The 17,904-nt window shown below is 58.8% G+C and overlaps 1 protein-coding gene across 1 annotated transcript; it reads right to left on the minus strand.

The window, feature by feature from the left end:
• Positions 1-4,328: 4,328 nt before the first annotated feature.
• On the minus strand, positions 4,329-15,123 carry WNT10A (Wnt family member 10A; the record flags this gene model as incomplete). The annotated part of the gene is made up of 4 exons (XM_082658868.1): positions 4,329-4,826; positions 7,270-7,649; positions 13,653-13,915; positions 15,011-15,123. 4 exons carry the CDS (start codon positions 15,121-15,123, stop codon positions 4,329-4,331), a joined length of 1,254 nt encoding a protein of 417 aa, XP_082514994.1.
• Positions 15,124-17,904: the final 2,781 nt, after the last annotated feature.

Below are 17,904 nucleotides of genomic sequence, written 5' to 3' on the forward strand. Positions count from 1 at the left end.
CTCGGAGGAAGCCAAAAGACCTTCGGGGTCGGCAGTTCGGATCCCTTCCTCAGAAACGGGGTTTAGGGGCTTGAACCCCAGCGAGAGTGAGGGGGGAGGACCGGGACATCTCCGGAGATCTGGGGGTGGCGAGGGCAGATTCCAAACTCCCCATCCCAACCCCAGAAGCCCTGGAGCGTCTTGTCCGAGACTCCTCCCTCGTTCTGACCCTCTAGCCTCCCCTTTCTGCTGCCCCCATCACCCCCCTTCTCGTATCCCCGGGGCGCTCCCACCCTGGGGAAGAATGTGCCCTCCTAGCGCACCCTTGCCATGGTAACGGCACACCCCCACCCCCGCGCACCGCAGCGGCCCGGCCTGGCCCGGAGGGCTGCGAGAAAAGGGGGGTGGGGTGGGCGCCTCCCAGCCCTGCGGACACACCTCAACTGCCCTGGTTGCCACAGCAACCGGAGGCATTTGGAAGTGCGCAGCCGCGAAGTGGCAAAGGGCTCTCCACGATCCCGCACCCCTCTAATCCACCAGCAGAGGACCGTGGCTCCTGGGAAGGACTGCCACTCCCCAACTTCAAGGACAAAGTCCAGAGAGGGACCACGGGGCGTCTCAGTTTCCACGCAGGGCAAGCCTAGGGAACAAAGGCAGCCGGAGCCCCCAAAGAGCCTGGAACTTGAAAAGGGATCCCCTGCGCCAGCCCGTCCCCCTCCCCCCGCAGAGCCCGAGGGGGGCGCTGGCAGCAGGAAGCCAGGGAAGGGCCCGGAGGCGCGTAGGCCCCACAGCAGAGCGGTGATTACAGGGACCTGTCCCTCCCGCCCCGGCTCCCACTCTCATTAAGTCATTTTTTCCCCTGTTGGAAAGTCCCCGTGCCTTGAGCGCAGGAGTTGGGGCGACCGCAGGCAGCTGCCGGCAACCACATGAGAAGGGGGGGTGGGAGGGGTGGAGGGAGGCCGCGACTAGGGCCTGGCCAAGCTCCAACGTGGAAGGCCCCCTGCCGGGGGCTAGCTGGGGGCGCATTAATTCGGAGGAAGGCGAGGGAGGGCCGGGATGCCCCTGACCTCATTTCTCACCCACCTGGCCCTCCTACAGCTGCCGAGGCCTCTACCTTTGCCTCTCCCTCTTTTTTCTGACCCTGGGACCTTGGGCGACAAAAAAGCAGGATGCCTGGGTTGTGATCCCCACCCCAGTCTGGCTGCCTCTCCCTGACCTTTAACCCACCACTGCCTGCTGATCTATCCACCACCTCATTCTCTCTTACTTCCCTCCCTTCTTCCCTTTGGGACCATCCAGGCTCCATGCTATTTTTTCCTCCTGCAAGGAGTTGGCCCAATGTCCCTCAAGGTGAAAGGTGTTGGGGGTGGGGATGGCTTCCTCCCCCTCTGAGTGAAGTCTGGTCCACCCTCTCTTCTTCTTTCCAAATCTGAACCTTGGTCCTCTCCTAGCTCTTGGCAAGTTCTTCCTCCTATTTACTTCCACCGTCCCACTTTATTTCAGCCCATTTCCCCTATTTCCAACCAGCACATTGATTTCTGCCTCACTCGTAGCCAGAGTGCATAAACCCAGGGCCTCTTGGGCCCCATTTTCCCACCACTTATCACCTCCATATCTCCCTTTAGGGTCAACCAAATCCCATACACCCCTTTTCAAATGTGGGGTTCAGCTTTGGTCCAGACTCTAGTCAGCTTCAGGCCCAGAGAAAGGATGGGGGTGGGCAACACCCTATTTGTTCCTTCTCCAACTTTTCCTCTCTCCCTTTACAGGTAAAGCTAGCATGTATCAGATCACCATGATTTGACTTGACTGGGATATGTCCCCCACAGCCTGGTGTCCAGTCCCCTGTCCCACCCCATAGCCCACCCCTCCCTCTAGAGGCAGCACGCCCTGCAGTGTTACAGCTCCTACCTCATTATCCCAGCCCTCATCCTGCGTCTCTCATCTTCAGTCTCTCCTCCCCCAACTCTGTCCTCTTAAAGCCTGGAAGGCAGAGGAGGCTGAAACCACAGCTAACGCTGTAGTGGACACTGCTGGGGGCTGGGCAGGGGGTGAGAGTACCCCCCCAGGCCTTCATTGCCCCTCCCTTCCCTCCTACCCTGAATGGGAGGGAGGGAGGAGGCAGCGAACCCAGCCCCCAAAGCTTTCTCCTGGGTGAACAAGAGGAAAGGAATGAAGCAGGTGTGTCTGGCTGCTCCTGCCCACCCCTCCTCCTGGGGGACTCTCAGCCGCCTGCCTGTGGTACTGTCTTTAGGGGGATGGGGAGAGAAACCCTGTCCTCTCCAGAGGCAGCAGAACTGAGCATGTGAAATGTCCTGCTGCCTTAGTCATGTCTGAGAGCTGCTGGGATGCAGGAGTTGGAGGGAAGGGAGCTGAGGGCAAGCGCATGAGGGCAAGTCTCCCAGGTGGTGGGCCTGCAGGCGTGCATCACCATGAGAGCCTCCTTTCCTTCTCAGCCCTACCCAGGGGTAGGGAGACATGGGTCAGGGCCAGGGAAGTATGGAGATGCAGGTAGGCTGGCAACTGGGAAAAGGAACAAGACTTCATCCTTGGTTGGTTCATCGAGAAGGGTGCCACTCTGGGGTGAACTGAGGCAGGCACAGGACTCTCCATTGTGAGCAGCAGGAGGCCCGGATGAAGTTGGTGAAGGGTTCTTTCCCCGAGAACTTGACCCCACCTCCCTCTCCACTGCCTCCTCCTTGAGGGTCTGTTCCAGAAAAACATCAGATCTGAGAGCCAAGGAGAGTGCAATGCTGGACCCAGGCCGCCAGCTTAGCAGCGTTCTTATGGGGGTATGGAGGAGGGGCTGGTTGACCTGCCAAGGGACATCCTGAGCCGGGGATCTGGGGGCACAAGAGACCCAGGAAGGATATCCCCCACCCCCAGCCTTACTTACATACCCCGCCTCCCCTGCCTGGACTCAAAGAGACCAGAATCCAGACAGCGAGTCTCCTGGCCCTCCCCTGCCACCCTTCTCCAGGCCGCACCTCCTAGCCCCACCTGCTCCCTGGGGCGCTGGGCTGGCTGGGTTGGGCTGGGTCTTGCCCAGGATTACTCCTCTCAGAGTACCTGCCGACGGGTGCTACTGGCCGACACTCGTCCTGGCTTGTGGCAGAGGGCTCAGGCACAAGGTGGACAGCTGGAGCTCTGGCATCCAGGGCTCCTGATCCAGCTCCTTGCCAACTTCCCCACTGCCTCCATCTAGCCCAGGCCTCATCTCTGGTTTGGAAGATGGCTGTAGTCTCCTAACTGGCCGCCTGCTGTCAACTTGTCCCCTGCCTTTCAGTTCCCCAGACAGCAAGCAGTGTGGGAATCAGACCATGACATTTGCCTGCCTAAGACCCTCTGAAGGTTTCCATTCCTCTTACATAAAATCCCTTACCTTGGCCTGGAAGGATGCATAATGTGACCATTCCCCATCCCCCACCCCCCTCCAGCAGCTCCTCGGCTGTTAATCTGTCCCTTGATTTCTTCACTCCAACCACACTGGCCTCTTTGCTGCTCCTCCTGAGATCTTTCTGTCCTCAGAGCTTTTGCATTCACATGGCCTCTGCCTGAAAAGCCCTTACCCTCAATTTGTGCATGGCTCTCCTCCTCATGTAGTCTCAGCATGAGGTCTTCCCCAACCAGTAGCTTTATCTAGAGGGGCCCCACTCCCCACAAATCACTCTACATCAAGCACTTTGCTTTATTTTCTTCACAGCACATAGCATTGTCTGAAATGACCTTGTTTGTGTGTTTTCTTGTTTACTGTTCATCTTCCCCAGCCCGAATGTAAACTCCAAGAGAGCAGGCCTTGTATCTGGCATTCACATCTGTATCCCCAGCACCTCTCGTCCCCCACAGAGTGCCAGGCCACAAAGAGTGCAAAAATAAATATTTGTTAAATGATGAGGGACAGAGGCCAGTGGGGGAGGGTGTCTGAGGCCTCCGCAGAATCACTTCAGCTCAGTGATGTCTATTTCTTCTTTTTAATCCTCCTCCCCCTCCCCATCAGCTTCCATTCATTCCCTCCCCCTCCAGGGGTAGGGGTGAAGAGATAAAAGGAGGCAGGCCCAGAGGATGCCTGGCTGACACTGCCCTAGAGTGTGGGGCAACCGCCAGCCCAACGGAACTGTCTGAGCTTGGGTCAGAGACCCGGGAGGCAAACCGGTCCTGGAGGCCACAGAAGTGAGCAGGGGGTCTGAGCGGGCCTGAACTGTCCTGTGATTGCAGTCTTGACGACCTCAGAGCTGGGAGGTTCCTGTAAGATTTTGTGGTCCATCCTCCACTCCCAGGAACCAAGGCGACGCTGCCCAGACAACATCGCAAGCCGCAGTGGACCAGGCACAGGGAGGCGAGCCGTCGGCTCACTTGCACACGCTGACCCACTCGGTGATGCGGCACTCCTCGCAGACCACGAAGCAGCACCAGTGGAAGCGGCAGTGACAGCGCTCGCTGCGCGTCTGGCGTAGGATGTTGTGGCCGCGGCCGCAGCACATGCTGCCGCAGCCGTCCGGGCCCACGCTGCTCTTGTTGCACAGGCGGCCCACGGTGCCCGCCGAGTCCAGGCGCGGCTCGCGCTCGCAGAAGTCGGGCGACTTCTCGAAGTAGACCAGGTCGGCGGTGCTGGCGCGGCGCCGAGGCCCCGGAATGTCCGGGGCTGGCGAGGGTGGCCCCGCGGGGCCCGGCTCCAGCTGGCCGCCGTTGCGGTTGTGCGGCCGGATGAGCGTGGCGCGGTGGAAGCGGCTACGTAGCAGTGCCCCTACAGCGCGGAACTCCGGCGTCACCTGCCAGCACGTCTTGAGCTGGCAGCTGCCTGACGTGCCGTGGCACTTGCACTTCCGCCGCATATTCTCCATCACCGCCTGCAGAGGGAGGCACGGGGAGGGGTGACGCCCGCGGCCAGCCCCACTGGCCTCCTCCCGTCGCAGACACCGGCCCTCGAGGCTCTCAGAGGCTCTGGAAACCAACCCCCATTGAACGGAGGCAAAAGCTGAGGCCCCAAGTGGGTGGGTGGGTAGCACAGCTCCTAAACCAGGCGGCCAGGAGAAGAGTTCTGCCTACCTTTCTGCTGCTCTCGCATCCACCTCCCACCCGGCCAGACCCTGGAGGAATTCCCTCCTTCCTGCTTCCCCTCCTCTCCCCCCACCCCCCGCCTTTCCCAGCAGCTGCAGGGGGGCCCTTGGGGCTCTAGGCTCTTGCTTCCTGAGGGGGGACCCCAGATCCTCAGGGAAATTCCCTCTCCTTCCAACCCTCAGGACCAGGAGCCGGGGTGTGCTGGCCCCACTACATCCCAGCCCCAAAGCCTCTGGCCTCACTCCAGGCAGTGAGCGGAGGCTGTGGGGAGGCTGAAAAAGCACCTTAACTCCTCTGGGCCCTGCAGCACTTTTCGGGGAGCCTAAGGAGAGGGGCCAGGGGCTGGGGAGACACCCCCTCCTCCCCCTCCCCCCCGCCCCCTCCCATTCTCCCATTCTACTGGTTGGTGCTGATTCTGCCCAGTGCTGAGAGCCACCATTCCTCCTGGGAAACAGCGAGCACCAACAGGGACCAACGGCCCTACCTGAGCACAGAACCAAAGGGAACCCAAAGAGCCAGACCCCCAGGGCAATGAAAGCGGAGAGAGTTTCCCAGGCGTCCAAGGGAGCTAGTTACAGGAATACAACCTACCCCACCCCTGCCCAACTCTCAGTCTGCTCTCCTGAACCTCCTCCCAAAGAGCGCCTTCACATCATCCTCACCAGAGACCCCAGAGGAAACTGGCCACATCCTCCTCCCCCCGCTGCCCCCCATCCAAAAAATGATCTGGGTCCCCCAAACCTGGGCAGTAGGGCCATAAGAGAGGGACCCCGTTCCTCCAAGTCTTAAAGGGCTCTGCAGCTTGTATGTGCAGCCTGTGGTGTCAGCACCACGTGGAAAGCAGCCCAGTGCCTCCCCTGGCCAACAGCTCCAGAACATCTGCTTCCCACAGGCAGCAGCCATTAATTAACCAGTTTAACAAGGAGGAGGAGGCACTGCTGGTGTGGGCTAGGATAGTATCAAAGCTTGGGAAAAGAGCTGCACGGACCGGACAGGACTGGGTGGGAACTGGACGTGACCTGAGGGTGGGTATGCCTCAGTTTACATCACCTCTCGGTCATGATGGAAGAGCTGAATCAGCTCCAGTCTTTGTGGAAGAAGAAGGTGAACTGGCCTGGGCTGAGAAGCCAGGAGAAAGGGGAGTGAGATGGAGAAAGTGCCAGCTAGAGTGAGGGGAAGCCAGAAACAAGGCCTGAGCAGGCTGGGCAGGGCCAAGAGAAGGGACGGGGTGGAAGAGCCAGGAAAAGAGGATGCTGAGGCCCAGAGAGGCAACTTAGTGTAGACTACACTATAGAACAAAAGGGCTCAGGGCTCAACTGCCTGGGGATGAATCCTGCCTCTGCCACTTTCTCACTTGTTGCATCACCTTCGTCAAGCTTCTTAGTCTATCTGTGCCTCACTTTCCATATCTGAACATGAGGCTAATAATAGAACCCTCATGGGTAGGTGTAAGGGTGAAATAGGATGTAGTAAAATGCTCCAGGCAGTGCCTAACACAGAGTAAGCGCTCAATAAATTAAATGCAGGATATTATTACTTCCCCTTCCTTTCTTTCCTCCCTCCCTCCCTCCCTTCCTTCCTTCCTTCCTCTCCTCCTCCTCTTCTTCTTCCTCTCCCTCTCCCTCTCCTTCTTCTTCTTCTCTCTCTCTCTTAAATAAATGACCTTTGAGGTAGTATGAACATTGGGGGGTGGGGGGGAGAAAGGAGGATGACAACATAACACAGTACCACAGTGGCCCCTAGGGATCTCCCTTTGCAGGAATCCCTCTTTCTGCACAGAAAGCCTGGGAGAGGAGGGGGGTCCCAGCATAGGAAAGCACCGAATCATGGAACATTTGTGCTGGGGAGCCTTATGGATGATGCAGTTCAACCTTCTCATTTTACAGGGGGAGAGACAGACTTGCAAAGCTGGGCCTAGACTCTGAGGTCCTGACTGCAGCCCAGAGCTCTCCCCACTACTCACAGCAGGAGATGGGAGAAGCAGGCTGCTCAGTGGAAGGGGAGCTATCCCAGGGCAGGGGTTGTTTTATCCCCATATCCCCAGGCCTAGTCCAGCGCCTGGCACACAGTAGTTATCCAAAACACATCTGATGACTGAATTAGGAGGGGGCAATGAGAAAGTTGCTGAATTAGGGAGAGTGGTGTGGTCCCCAGAGGAGACAGAAGCCTGGGGGAGGGGAGGGGCCCTAGGCAGAGGGGTCTGGAGCAGGCCCAGAGGGATGGGGTTCTCACCTGCCGCCCCACTCGGTTGTTGTGGAGCCTCATGCGCGCATGGATGTCTCTGTGAGGCTCCCGGGAGTCCAGAAAGTCTTTAGAGAAGCGCTCTCCGAAACCCACGTCGGGGCTGCAGCCGCCCCACTCCCAGGAGTCCTGCAGGCCTGGGCTGGCAGAAGGCAGGGCAGGGTGCTCGGGAACTCCGTGGCTCAGGCCCTTACCGCGCTGCAGCGCCTCCAGCTGCAGGCGGTGCAACTTCCGACGGAAGGCCTCCTCGTCCCCGCGCCGAGACGCGTCGCAGCCACAGGCCCTCAGCTTGCCCAGGGCGCAGGCGTTGGATACCGCGTGCACCACGCCAGCTGCCGAGATGGCGTAGGCGAAGGCACTCTCTCGGAAACCTGCGCAGAGAGACACAGGAAACAGCCTTTGAGGAGCCTCCACATCCCATCCCTCTGCCCTCCCTGCCCAACCTTCTCACCATACTGAGAGGAAGTAGAGGCCCAGTGTTGGGGGAGAATCTGGTACAAGGGCATAGATTCAAAGAGGGGCAGAAATCACACCGGAAGTTCTGCACACAATGGAATGGGAGAGGTCTCTCCCACAGCCCTCCGTTTTGAACTCCTTTCCCTTGCTTCACCCTTAGCAAGTTCAGAATTGAGACTACATCTCTCCTGCTGGACAGAAAGTATCTAGTAAACATTAATTTTTTTTTTTAACCATCAGGGACTTAAGCTACTACCTCTCATGTGATATCTGCAATTTTAAGATAAGCCTGCAGAAAGAAGGCAAATTTTAACCTAAAAAATATTACCAGTGATGGAATTCAGGGCCCCAGGAGATGTTAATGGGCAGAAGGGTAAGTAAGAGGAGAAGGTGTCCTAAAGTTCCCGGCCCCAAGATCTCCTGCCTGCAGCCACCCGCTTAGGCCCATCAAAGAACACTGTCTGATGGCCACGTGCGAGAGGCAAACAAAAGAGCCAGCAGAACTTCCCCTTTGCCTGTCTGGACATCCTAGAAGTTCTCCTCAGAAAAGGGCATCGCCCAGCCACCAGCCACCGACCAGCTTGTGGTCGGTCGAGGTCAGCTGAAGAGGTTGTTTGAAGGATGCTGGAGGTGAGCCCACCGCCTGCTCAGGGTTAATCACATAGCGGTGTTGAACACTGAGAAGGAACGGTTAGCTAAGGTAGATGCCTTCCTGAGATGCTTAGGGGTGCAAAGACTCCCTGATGAGCCACTCTCAGGAGTCCAGGACTTGTCTACACTGCTTTCCTCCTTGGTGTTCCCAAGCCTGAGCCATCCTCTGGGCCTGTGGCAGGGGGAGGCCTACTTGCGGAGAAGGGTAGGGCTCTGGGACCTGCAAGCTGCTTCTTCCTTATTCTGCATCTGAGAAAGGACCGGCGAGGGGCAGGTTCTGGTACTGGTTACTGACCAGCCTCTGAACCTGAGAGAGTTCAAGCAGTGGGAGAAACTAAGGGTCATAACAGCTCCCACACTAGGAGAAGAATCCACCTGTGCCATAGACACCTGTGGGGGAGCCCAGAACCCATCTGGAGGCTGATGGCTTGGTAGAGGCCAGAGATTCAGAAAAACAAAACAAAACAAAATTGGGTCCTTCTACATCAGTTCCAAAGACTGGGAGGACTTGGAGGCCTCACTGATCCCAGAGAGCCAACCAGGAGAGATGCCCGAGGCTGCAGGAGTTATGGAGCTGGACACAGCCCCAGCTCTCCCAGCAGGCCTGGCCACCTTCTGCTGAAGGACATTGGCTCTGGGGAAGACAAGCTGCTGAGTAAGAAACCCAGGTAGCCCACTTCCCAGTCCTATGGCCCTGTCTATGCATGGCACCAGGAAAGAGCAAGATGCTGGTCCAAGGGAATGTGCTGGGCCAACCCAAACACCATTTTCCAGGCTCTGTTACATTCAAGGGCAGGCCTAGAGGAATCTGGAGAAAGCCCACAGCCTACAGAGAACACCCCTACCTACCCCAGGCAGCTAAAGACACCATCCTAATGGCCTCTGGCAGCTGTCACAGCCACTGAAGGAGTGACTGGGCAGGGCTTGTGTGGTCATCCTCTGATCCAAGCGTTCAGGCCTCAGAGAAGTCCAGCCCATTGGGTCTGCCCCCCGCTCCTATTCAGGGCCCCAGTTTCAGTCCTGGCCCCGACTGTCTGGGGCAGATGCAGGCACTGTGCCATCTGGCCAGCTGGAGAGGGAGAGGGGAGGGGCCTTGGCCAGCTGGGCTGCCCGGAGCACTGGGGGTGGGGGGCTCCTTAAGACGCACAATTAGCCGCCCTGCCTTTGATCTGGGACAGGGACTGCCAGCATCTAAGTGGAGTCAGCTGCTGCTACAGGAAGAAGCCAACGGCCAGGAAGGGGCTGGGGGAGGAGGTTTGGAGGGCAGGGAAGTGTGGAAGAGAGAGGATTCCCGAGCCAGTGGGAGCTAGGAGGGGATAGAGAAGCTTGAGCCCTGCCCATTCAAGTCAAAGAGGGAGGAGAGGGGAGAGGTCTGGTCTCCATTCCGTCCGTGCAAATAATCTGTGCACAAATAATCTGTGCGTGCTCATGTGCCTGGGCTGGGGAGAGAGAGAGGGTTGTGTGCACGTGGGAACACTTAGGGGTGACACTGAATGTAGCCACATGTTTGCACAAACACGGGTAGGTGTTTGTGTGTGTGTTGTGTGCGCGCGTGCATATCAGTTCCATTTCTTGGATTACTCCTCCATTGCACCAGTTCACCTCTGGGCACACGGGAGGAAATCATGGTGGCCTTGTAGCTTGGGAGGCAGTACGCAGGGGGTTGAGGGCATTCTCTAAAGACAGCTGGCCTGCATTTGAGTCCTGGCTCTACAGCTCACATACAAGCTGTGTGACTAATGGCAAGTTAACCAACCTCTCTTAGCTTCATTTGGAAATGAAGATAATGATAGGACCTACTGCACGGGGATTGTTTGAGGATACTAAAGTACAGATAAAGTGCTTTAGAACTGTGCCAAGCACACAGCAAGTACTTAATATGTTTTGGCTAATTTATTGGGTGCCACGAGAATAATAGGACCTTAAGTAATCCTGGGATAGAATTGCCTGTGCCTCAGTCTCCCCCCATCTGAGTACCACCACATACCCCAAGCCTGGAGACCTAGGCATAAAACAAAGACTCCCTGAGGATAAATGTAAAAGGGAGGTGGGAGATGAAAGAGCCAGGGCCTTGGAGAGCAGAGGATGGACTCAAATTGTTGGGTTCCCCTGGGCTGGGAGCCTGGCTTACTGCAGAGCCGCAACCCCCTCTTTCCATCCATTCTCAATGGGCCTGGGCCTTAGAGAGGGCAGTACCCAAACTTCATGAGTGCTCCAGTGCCTGCTGTGTGAACCTACTCACTCCCCTCCACCAAGCCTCTCCCTGTCCTCTCATCCCCTCTCACTCCAGTGCCCAAGCCCAGCCCAAAGTAGCCCCTTCCCCAAATGTCCCTCTGATCCCCGCATCCTGAGTAAGAGATGGAGGGGTTCTCTAGTCCTCACAATGAAGAGCTCCCCTGTAGCCGTTGTTTGTCCAGCATCTCACCCATCGAGGCACCAACCCTGTGGATCCTCAGAACAGAAAGCTGGGGATACCACTGCCCTCGGCACTTAGGTCATAGCTGTGCCTGGGCTGGGGGGTCCTCTCACAGCTTATTTAGGACTGTTTCTAGCCCCGCTAGAGGCCCCTCTCTCTGTGCCCCAACTCCCAGGGCCCAGCACCCTCACATCCCTCTCCTTGGTTGGGTAAAGCCCTATTGTATGTCCTGCTTCCCAGGCACCCACTCTAGGTGCTCAAGAATACTTCCGTCTCCCTCTTACGTCAGAACTCCATCCCTTCAGCCCAGCCCATCTCAGGGAAGGTGTCAGGACAATTAGATGACAGTAACAGCATTCAGATGGAAGACCTGGGGGACCACCTCCTTCTAGCAGTCTCTGAATTTTAAACATGGCAGAGTGCACCTTTAAGAGAACCCCACTGGCAGCTTGGGTCAGAAGGGGGGTGGGCATCCTGATAGTCCACGTGGGGGAAACTGGGGTCACCTGACCCCATGATGGACAATCTGTGGCTTGAAAATAAGGGAGACTGGGGGAAGGATCCAGTCCAGGGGCTGGTTACCACCAAGATGGGCCCCATGGGATTCAAATTTAGCTAGTCCTTGAGGTGATGGGCCAAGATGGACCAAAAAAATGATCCCACAAGTGTTGAGTGAGGGAGACACGGCAATGGTGGCCCCTGGAGGTGGGAGGTGGAGGGAGCGGAAATTTCTTTCCAGAAGCCCAGAGTCCCCTCCGAGGAATGAGAGGTAGAAATGAGGTGTTGCAATGTGGGGGGTGGGGGGCAGAAACCACAGAGGTAGGACGGTGTTCCGAGGCCAAAGGAAGGAGGCCAGCCTCCCTGCGGGAGCCTAGGACCCACTGTCCCATCCCCTCCCGTCGCTGGGCGCCGCCCCGCGCCGGCTAGCCGTGGCAAGTCTCCCGCATCCACACCTCACCTCTCCCCACACCCGTCCCCCCAGCTCACCTCCCGCTTATTAAACTGCAGGTGAACCCGGGAGCATCTGGCACCGCGCCAGCCCCGCGGGGTTCCACCTCTCGGAACTCGCCCTGAAGCTTCAAAGCCCCCCGTGTCCTCCACCAGCCCGAACAGGCCTCACCCGGGCGAAGCAATAGGGACTCCTGAGAGTCTAGAGGGGACAGGAGGACCAGAGTGGAAAGAGGGGACACCGAGGCCGGGAAGAGGGATGAAGAGCTAGCCTCGCCTCACCCGAAGTGGCAGGGGTGAGAACCTCAATGCCTGCCCGAGCCCCCAGTGAGCAGAACCTGGAACAAGCTCGGGCCCGAGCGCTGGAAAGAGAACCGGACTTCGGGGAGCGAGTGGGCTCGGGCGCGCGGCGGCGGCGGCGAGCGCTGGCCCGGCCCGGCCGGGTCAGGAGAGATGCCGTGGCCTGTCACTTCGTGTCCGCGAGGGAGAGGGCAGCGGGGGCGGCCGGGGCGGGGCGCCGGACCTGAGTTGGGCCGGCCGACCGGCGGGGGTCGCGGGGAGCCTCTCTAGGCAGACGGCTGGAGGGGCTCAGGGACTCAGGGGCTCAGGGGCGGGAGCGCCAGCCTGGGGAGGGGGGCGCCCTTTTTGAGAGGCACGCGGCTGGGGCCGGGAGCCGTCTGCCGATGCCCGCGGGGATTAGTTCGCGGCTGCATGCCGCCACACGCGTCGGGCTGGGCTCGGCCGGGGAGAAACAGCGCCCTGGGCGCGCGGGGGCGGGGCGGGCGGCCGGGGGCGGGGCTGGGCTGGGCTGGGGGAGGCTGGCGTGGCCCCTGACTTGGGGGCTCCGGGGATGCAAGGAGGGGTCCTGGTGGAAAGGGAAAGGCCCCTGACTCTGAGTTCTTTCTGAAGTTCGGGTACATTAGAGTCTGACTCTCCCAGAAGCCTCTGGGCCCCAAGGCCACAGGGTACAGGGGTACCCCTCCTCCTCTACTGTCACCTGAGAATTGTACAAGTCGCAAGGAGCCAGGTCCCCACACTGTCCCACTCAAGCAGCTGAGGGGAGAGAGAGATACCCAGCTAGGCCCATCCAGGAGACAGGACCCCCACCTTTCCCAAAAGACCTGAGTCAAAGTCTAAGATACCAGGGCAGGAGGTGGGTGTGAGTGGAAATGAGTGACAAAACCTTCTGTCACCTCCAGCCCAAGCCACTCAAGGGATTGTGAGGGTAGACCCTGGGTCACCCAGAAGTCCAGGGAGGGGGACAGATAGTGGGCTGCAGCTTCTCTGAGCTGTGAGGGGAAGAGGAATTGCCAGGGCCGTCAGGCCTGCTGGGCAGGAGGCAGGCACACACCCATTGCCTCTGATTTAGAGAGGATTTTCAGGGGTGGCAAGGATGACACAGAGGCTGGTGGTGTAACCCCACTGGGAAGAGCTTCTGCAGAAGTACAGTTTTACCTGCCCAGGCTTCCCTCAACTACACCATTTAACAAAAGTCCCTGACCCCTCTTCATGTTGATTCTGGGTACTTTATCCCAGGCTTCCATTCTACATGGTGTTTACTAGGTAGAGGGTAAATTGAGGCAGGCAACAGATACGGATATTTCCTGGGCCTGAGATATGCAGCGTCAGTCTCAGGGCAGATAACCCAGGAGTTCAATTCTCAGGCGTGAAACCTGCTGCCCTCACCCCACACAGCCCAGCCTGGAGCCACATCTACCCCATTAGTCTGACCCTCATGGACTTTCCCAGAGCAGAAAGAGGCAGGAGAGCGGCACGGCTGGCAGATGAGCACCTGGGGAGGTTGCCGGCTTGAGGGAGTGGGTTAGGGGACGGCTGGCAGATAGGTTCCAGAGTGGAAGTGCTGAGTGGGGTGGGCAGAAGGTCAAGGGTGAAGGGCAGCTACCTCTGCTGAAGATGGGACTCTCATAGGGGATCTTGTTTCGAGTCTCAAGACTAGAGCAGTTCCAGCGCTGGTCCCGGAACTGGTGCTGGCACTCATGGATGGCGATCTGGATGCCCTGGATGGCCGAGGCGGCCACGTCAGGGTGGCGCACACACACCTCCATCTGCCGCTTGCTTAGGCCTGGCAATGTCAGGCACACTGTGTTGGCGTTGAGCACGGGCTCCTGGGGGAGGCGGAGGCCCAGAATATCATTGGGTGAAGACCTGCAGGCATGTGGGGTGGGGGTGGGGGTGGGTGAGTGTTTTCGGGGGCTGGGAGGGCCCCACCTAACTATACACACTCTGTCCCAAAGGCCATAATTCCTCTGTTCCCACCCCTGCTTTTGAAGGCTGAGCCCATCAGTATACCCCTAAACATTCTCCTTTCCTCGACCTTCTCACCAACATCCCCTCCAACACGACCCACCTAGCTGCACACCCACACAGATTACGTGCAAATGCACACACGTCCGGTATGCCTGCACACACAGTATTTCATAAGTACATCCCCAGGCATAGATGCTCTCACATGCAGTGTTCTCCAGGAGACCACTCCCAAACGGCATGTTTCAGACAGTCACATTCATGCAGGCACACTTCCGCACACAATGAGGTAGACACACAGACGCAGGAACACTTACCCACACGTACACTTCATCAGACATAGTTATACACATAGACACAGACACTCACAAGTACACACACATGTTCATCTTAACATACATTGATCCATGAGCCCTCGCATTCACACACGTGTGCACACACAGACTGCTGTTTACAACACAGCTTGCTGGGCTCACTCGACCACAGACAGACGAACAGACACACACACGTACACACACACACACACACACACACACACACACACACACACACACACACACACACTGAGAACCCTTCTAGCTGCAATCTGTCACTGACCCCACCTGGGCTACCCTCATTTGGCCCCCAACCCCTGTCCCCACCTGGGGGTGATCTGCAAGGTGGAGCAGGGCAGTTTGAGTTTTACTCCTGGGGTGGGGGGTGCATTCCCCCAGCACAGCAGGGACTCCAGGTTGGCACTTGCTTCCCCCTAAACACACACCTCCCCTTCTAGCAGCCCTCACTCTCCTGGGCACTGCCCTGTCTCCCTGGACTGCCCTTATTCTGTCACCAGTTCAACCCTCTCCTGTGAGAGTACTCTTTCGTTGGTCACCAGCACTTTCCCGCGACACCGTCCCTCCCTCCTTCCAGGGTCCCCTGCCCCAGCAGGAGCTCAGACGCCCCTGTGGCTGAGGGTCCCAGCTCTCCAGGAGGGCGGGGCATAAGGTGAGGGCTCACCTGGGCAAGGCGGCAGCCAGCAGCAGTAGGAAGAAGAGGAGCGCGCAGAGCGCGGGCCGCGGCTGGGGCCGAGGTCGGAGCCGCAGCCAGGGGCAAGGGTGGGTGCTGCCCATCGCGCGCGGGCCGTGATGGGCCAGGAATGGGGGGCTCACAGCCCGGTGGGACCGGCGAGCCAGGGGCGACGGCGCATGATCCGCGGGGGTCGGGGCGGCTGCGACACACAGCTCCAACTCGGGTCACGGCTCCGGGAGCAGACGGTGCCCGCCTCCCCGCTCCATGGGGCAGCGCCCCCGGGCACCGCCCTCGGGGGGGGTGGGGGCGGGCGGGCTCACGGGCACCTCCTGGCACAGGGGTTCGGGGAATTTCCCGAGGGCCCCCTGAAACAACTCCCGGTGCCTCTCGAGGGTAAGGGGGGGCCCGGAGGTGCTGCGGGCGAGGGACGAGAGGCTGGGGTGCCGGGAAGCCCCCCCAGCACAGCGCGGTGAGCCTGCGCTTCCGAGGGCGTGCGAGGCGGGCGGGGGTGGGGGGGCGGCGCTGTCTGTGCCCGGCCCCACCGCTCAGTGAGTGAGTGACTGTCCCGGCTCGGGGAGCTCCGCCGCCTCCCTCCCCGCCCCCCCGCAGTGTGTCTCAGGGCTCTACCCCACGTGACGTCATGACGACGGGGCGAGGGGGGGCGGGTAGAGGCGTGTACTCGTCCCGAGGCCACTGTGTCCGCTCAGGATTCGGGGCGGGAGCAGCGGTGGGGAGGGCGGGGGCGAGGAGAGGTGTTGGGGTCTGTGCGATCAGGCACAGGGCGGTGCCAGTGAGCCGGCTCGCTGGTTTGTGTGGGAAGGTGCGTGTTACTGCGAGGTGTGTGCGCCTGGCTGAGCCGCAGCTGCTGGGGAGCCATTACCCCCCAGTATACACACCTGCAGGGTCTGGAGGGAGGGGCTGGCCCTCTGCTCGCCTCCCCCACCTCAGGAGGGACTTCCCAGGCTTGGCTGCCGAGGCAGGTGTGGGATCCTACAAAGGGGTTTGGCAGCCTCTAGATCTTGCTCTTGTTCGCTGTGTGACCTACAACAGGTGCCTCCTGGACACTGAGCCACCCGCTGCCTCTGTGAAATGCGGTTAATGAGGCCCAACCTCATCTAGTCAGTGAGCCAATGAAGGTAAAGTTACTGGGACACCAGTGAATGCTTGTCTGGGAGCAGAGCACCCCGGGGTGGCACACCCTAGGAGGAGGGATTAGAGAGCCTTTTAATCCTAAAAGTGTGTTTCAAGGTCATCTTATTATGTCCCCTTTTATTTCACAAGAAAATACTGAAGCTCAGAGAGGGTCATGACTTACTCAAGTTCTCACAGCAAGTTAATGGAAGAGCTGGAACCAAACCCAGTGAGAGCACAGCAGCAGCGGCCCCAGCATTACGTACTGCTCGCCTGGGCCCTGCCTACAGATGCTCCAGGTCTTACCTTGGCCCTGCCAGCTTGGTCCTCTGAGAGCTCCCCAACACCAGCCTCCTGGCTCAGGCCCACTCCTCTCTGGGATCCCTTTCTGCCTTCACACCCCAGCTGAACACTGGGCTCACCTCAATATGGGATGAGTGTACTACACTCAGGTAAGGGTCTGAGAGCCAGAGGGTTGGGGACAGAGGCTCCAGCTTCTGTTTCTGGTTCTAACCTGGGCCCTGATAGTGAAACCTACTCCCACTGTGGCCTTGACATCCTCCTCTGTAAAATGGGCACAAACCTCCCACTCTACACATACACCTCCCTCCCAACCTCACTGTCCCCTCTCTCTGAAGAGAGCCCCTCCTGGTTTAAGGATAAACTACCAGAGCCTCTGGGCTCTGAGACAAAAGGGGCCCATTCCCGGGATTGCCCATCCCTGGGCAGTTGAAGGAGAAGGGTGGGGCCTTCCTTGTCCCCAGACTGTCAGGTGATGGGGGCGGCCTGAGCAACAGCAGGCTGACGGCATACTCCCCCTCCTTTCCCCCATCTCTGCTGGCAGCCACTGCAGCTGTCGGGAATTAAGGGCTTGAGGCTGCTGGGGGTGAGGGTGGGGCAGTGGGGGGAGCAGTCTGGCTGGACAGCAGGAAAACAGCCGGGGGGGCAGGAAGCAGTCTGCGTCAGCCAGAGCCTTGTTTGACCCCAGCCACCCCCTCCCCTCCCCACTCTCCCCCACCATGCTGCAGGGACAGGGACGGCTTGGATCTAGAGTTTGGGAAGGGTATGGGGAGGGGCAGGGCAGGACCACTTTCAACCCGGGAAGGAGGCATGAGCCCAGAGTGGCAGAGGGCACCAGCAGGGACAAGCCAGGCTTGGGAGTCAAATTCCCATTGGCTGTTGGGGAAACTGAGGCCCAGAAAGGATTAGGAACAGGCCCCATGTGATAAGGGAATGAGTTCATAATTCAGGTTGCAGACCTCCTTAATCTGCATCTACTGCTCCGCATTTCCCACACGTGATGCATCGGATGTAAATATCCCCTAGGGTAGGCCATTGAGGCAAATTCTGATTCTGGGCCCGTGCAGCTGACTCAGCCTTTCCAGGGGCAAGACCCAGGGGTCTGCATTTCTAACCAAGGCCCCAAGTGATTTTCTTGAGGCCCACACCTGGGAAATGCTACTGACCTGGCTGGGTGGCTGATTTCTTTTTCCTCTGGCCTTCATGGGCTGAGGATGGTTTTTTGCTCCCCTACCCTCCGCTGTTCATGAAATACAGAAGTGTAAGGGAGAGGGAGAAGACCCTTTCTTTGAAAACTCCAGGAAGTAAACAATACCCAAGCCTTGCTTGCACTCAGGCATGGTACAGGCCTGATGTCTCGAGGGTCCGGGAGTGCCCGTCTGGAGTGCTTCACCTCAGCCCAGGGAGGTGAGGGCACAGGTAGGCACACGGCCTTGGCATGTGTGAAGATG

Source organism: Grampus griseus, assembly GCF_964374135.1.
Source record: "Grampus griseus genome assembly, chromosome: 7".
Classification (NCBI taxonomy): domain Eukaryota; kingdom Metazoa; phylum Chordata; class Mammalia; order Artiodactyla; family Delphinidae; genus Grampus; species Grampus griseus.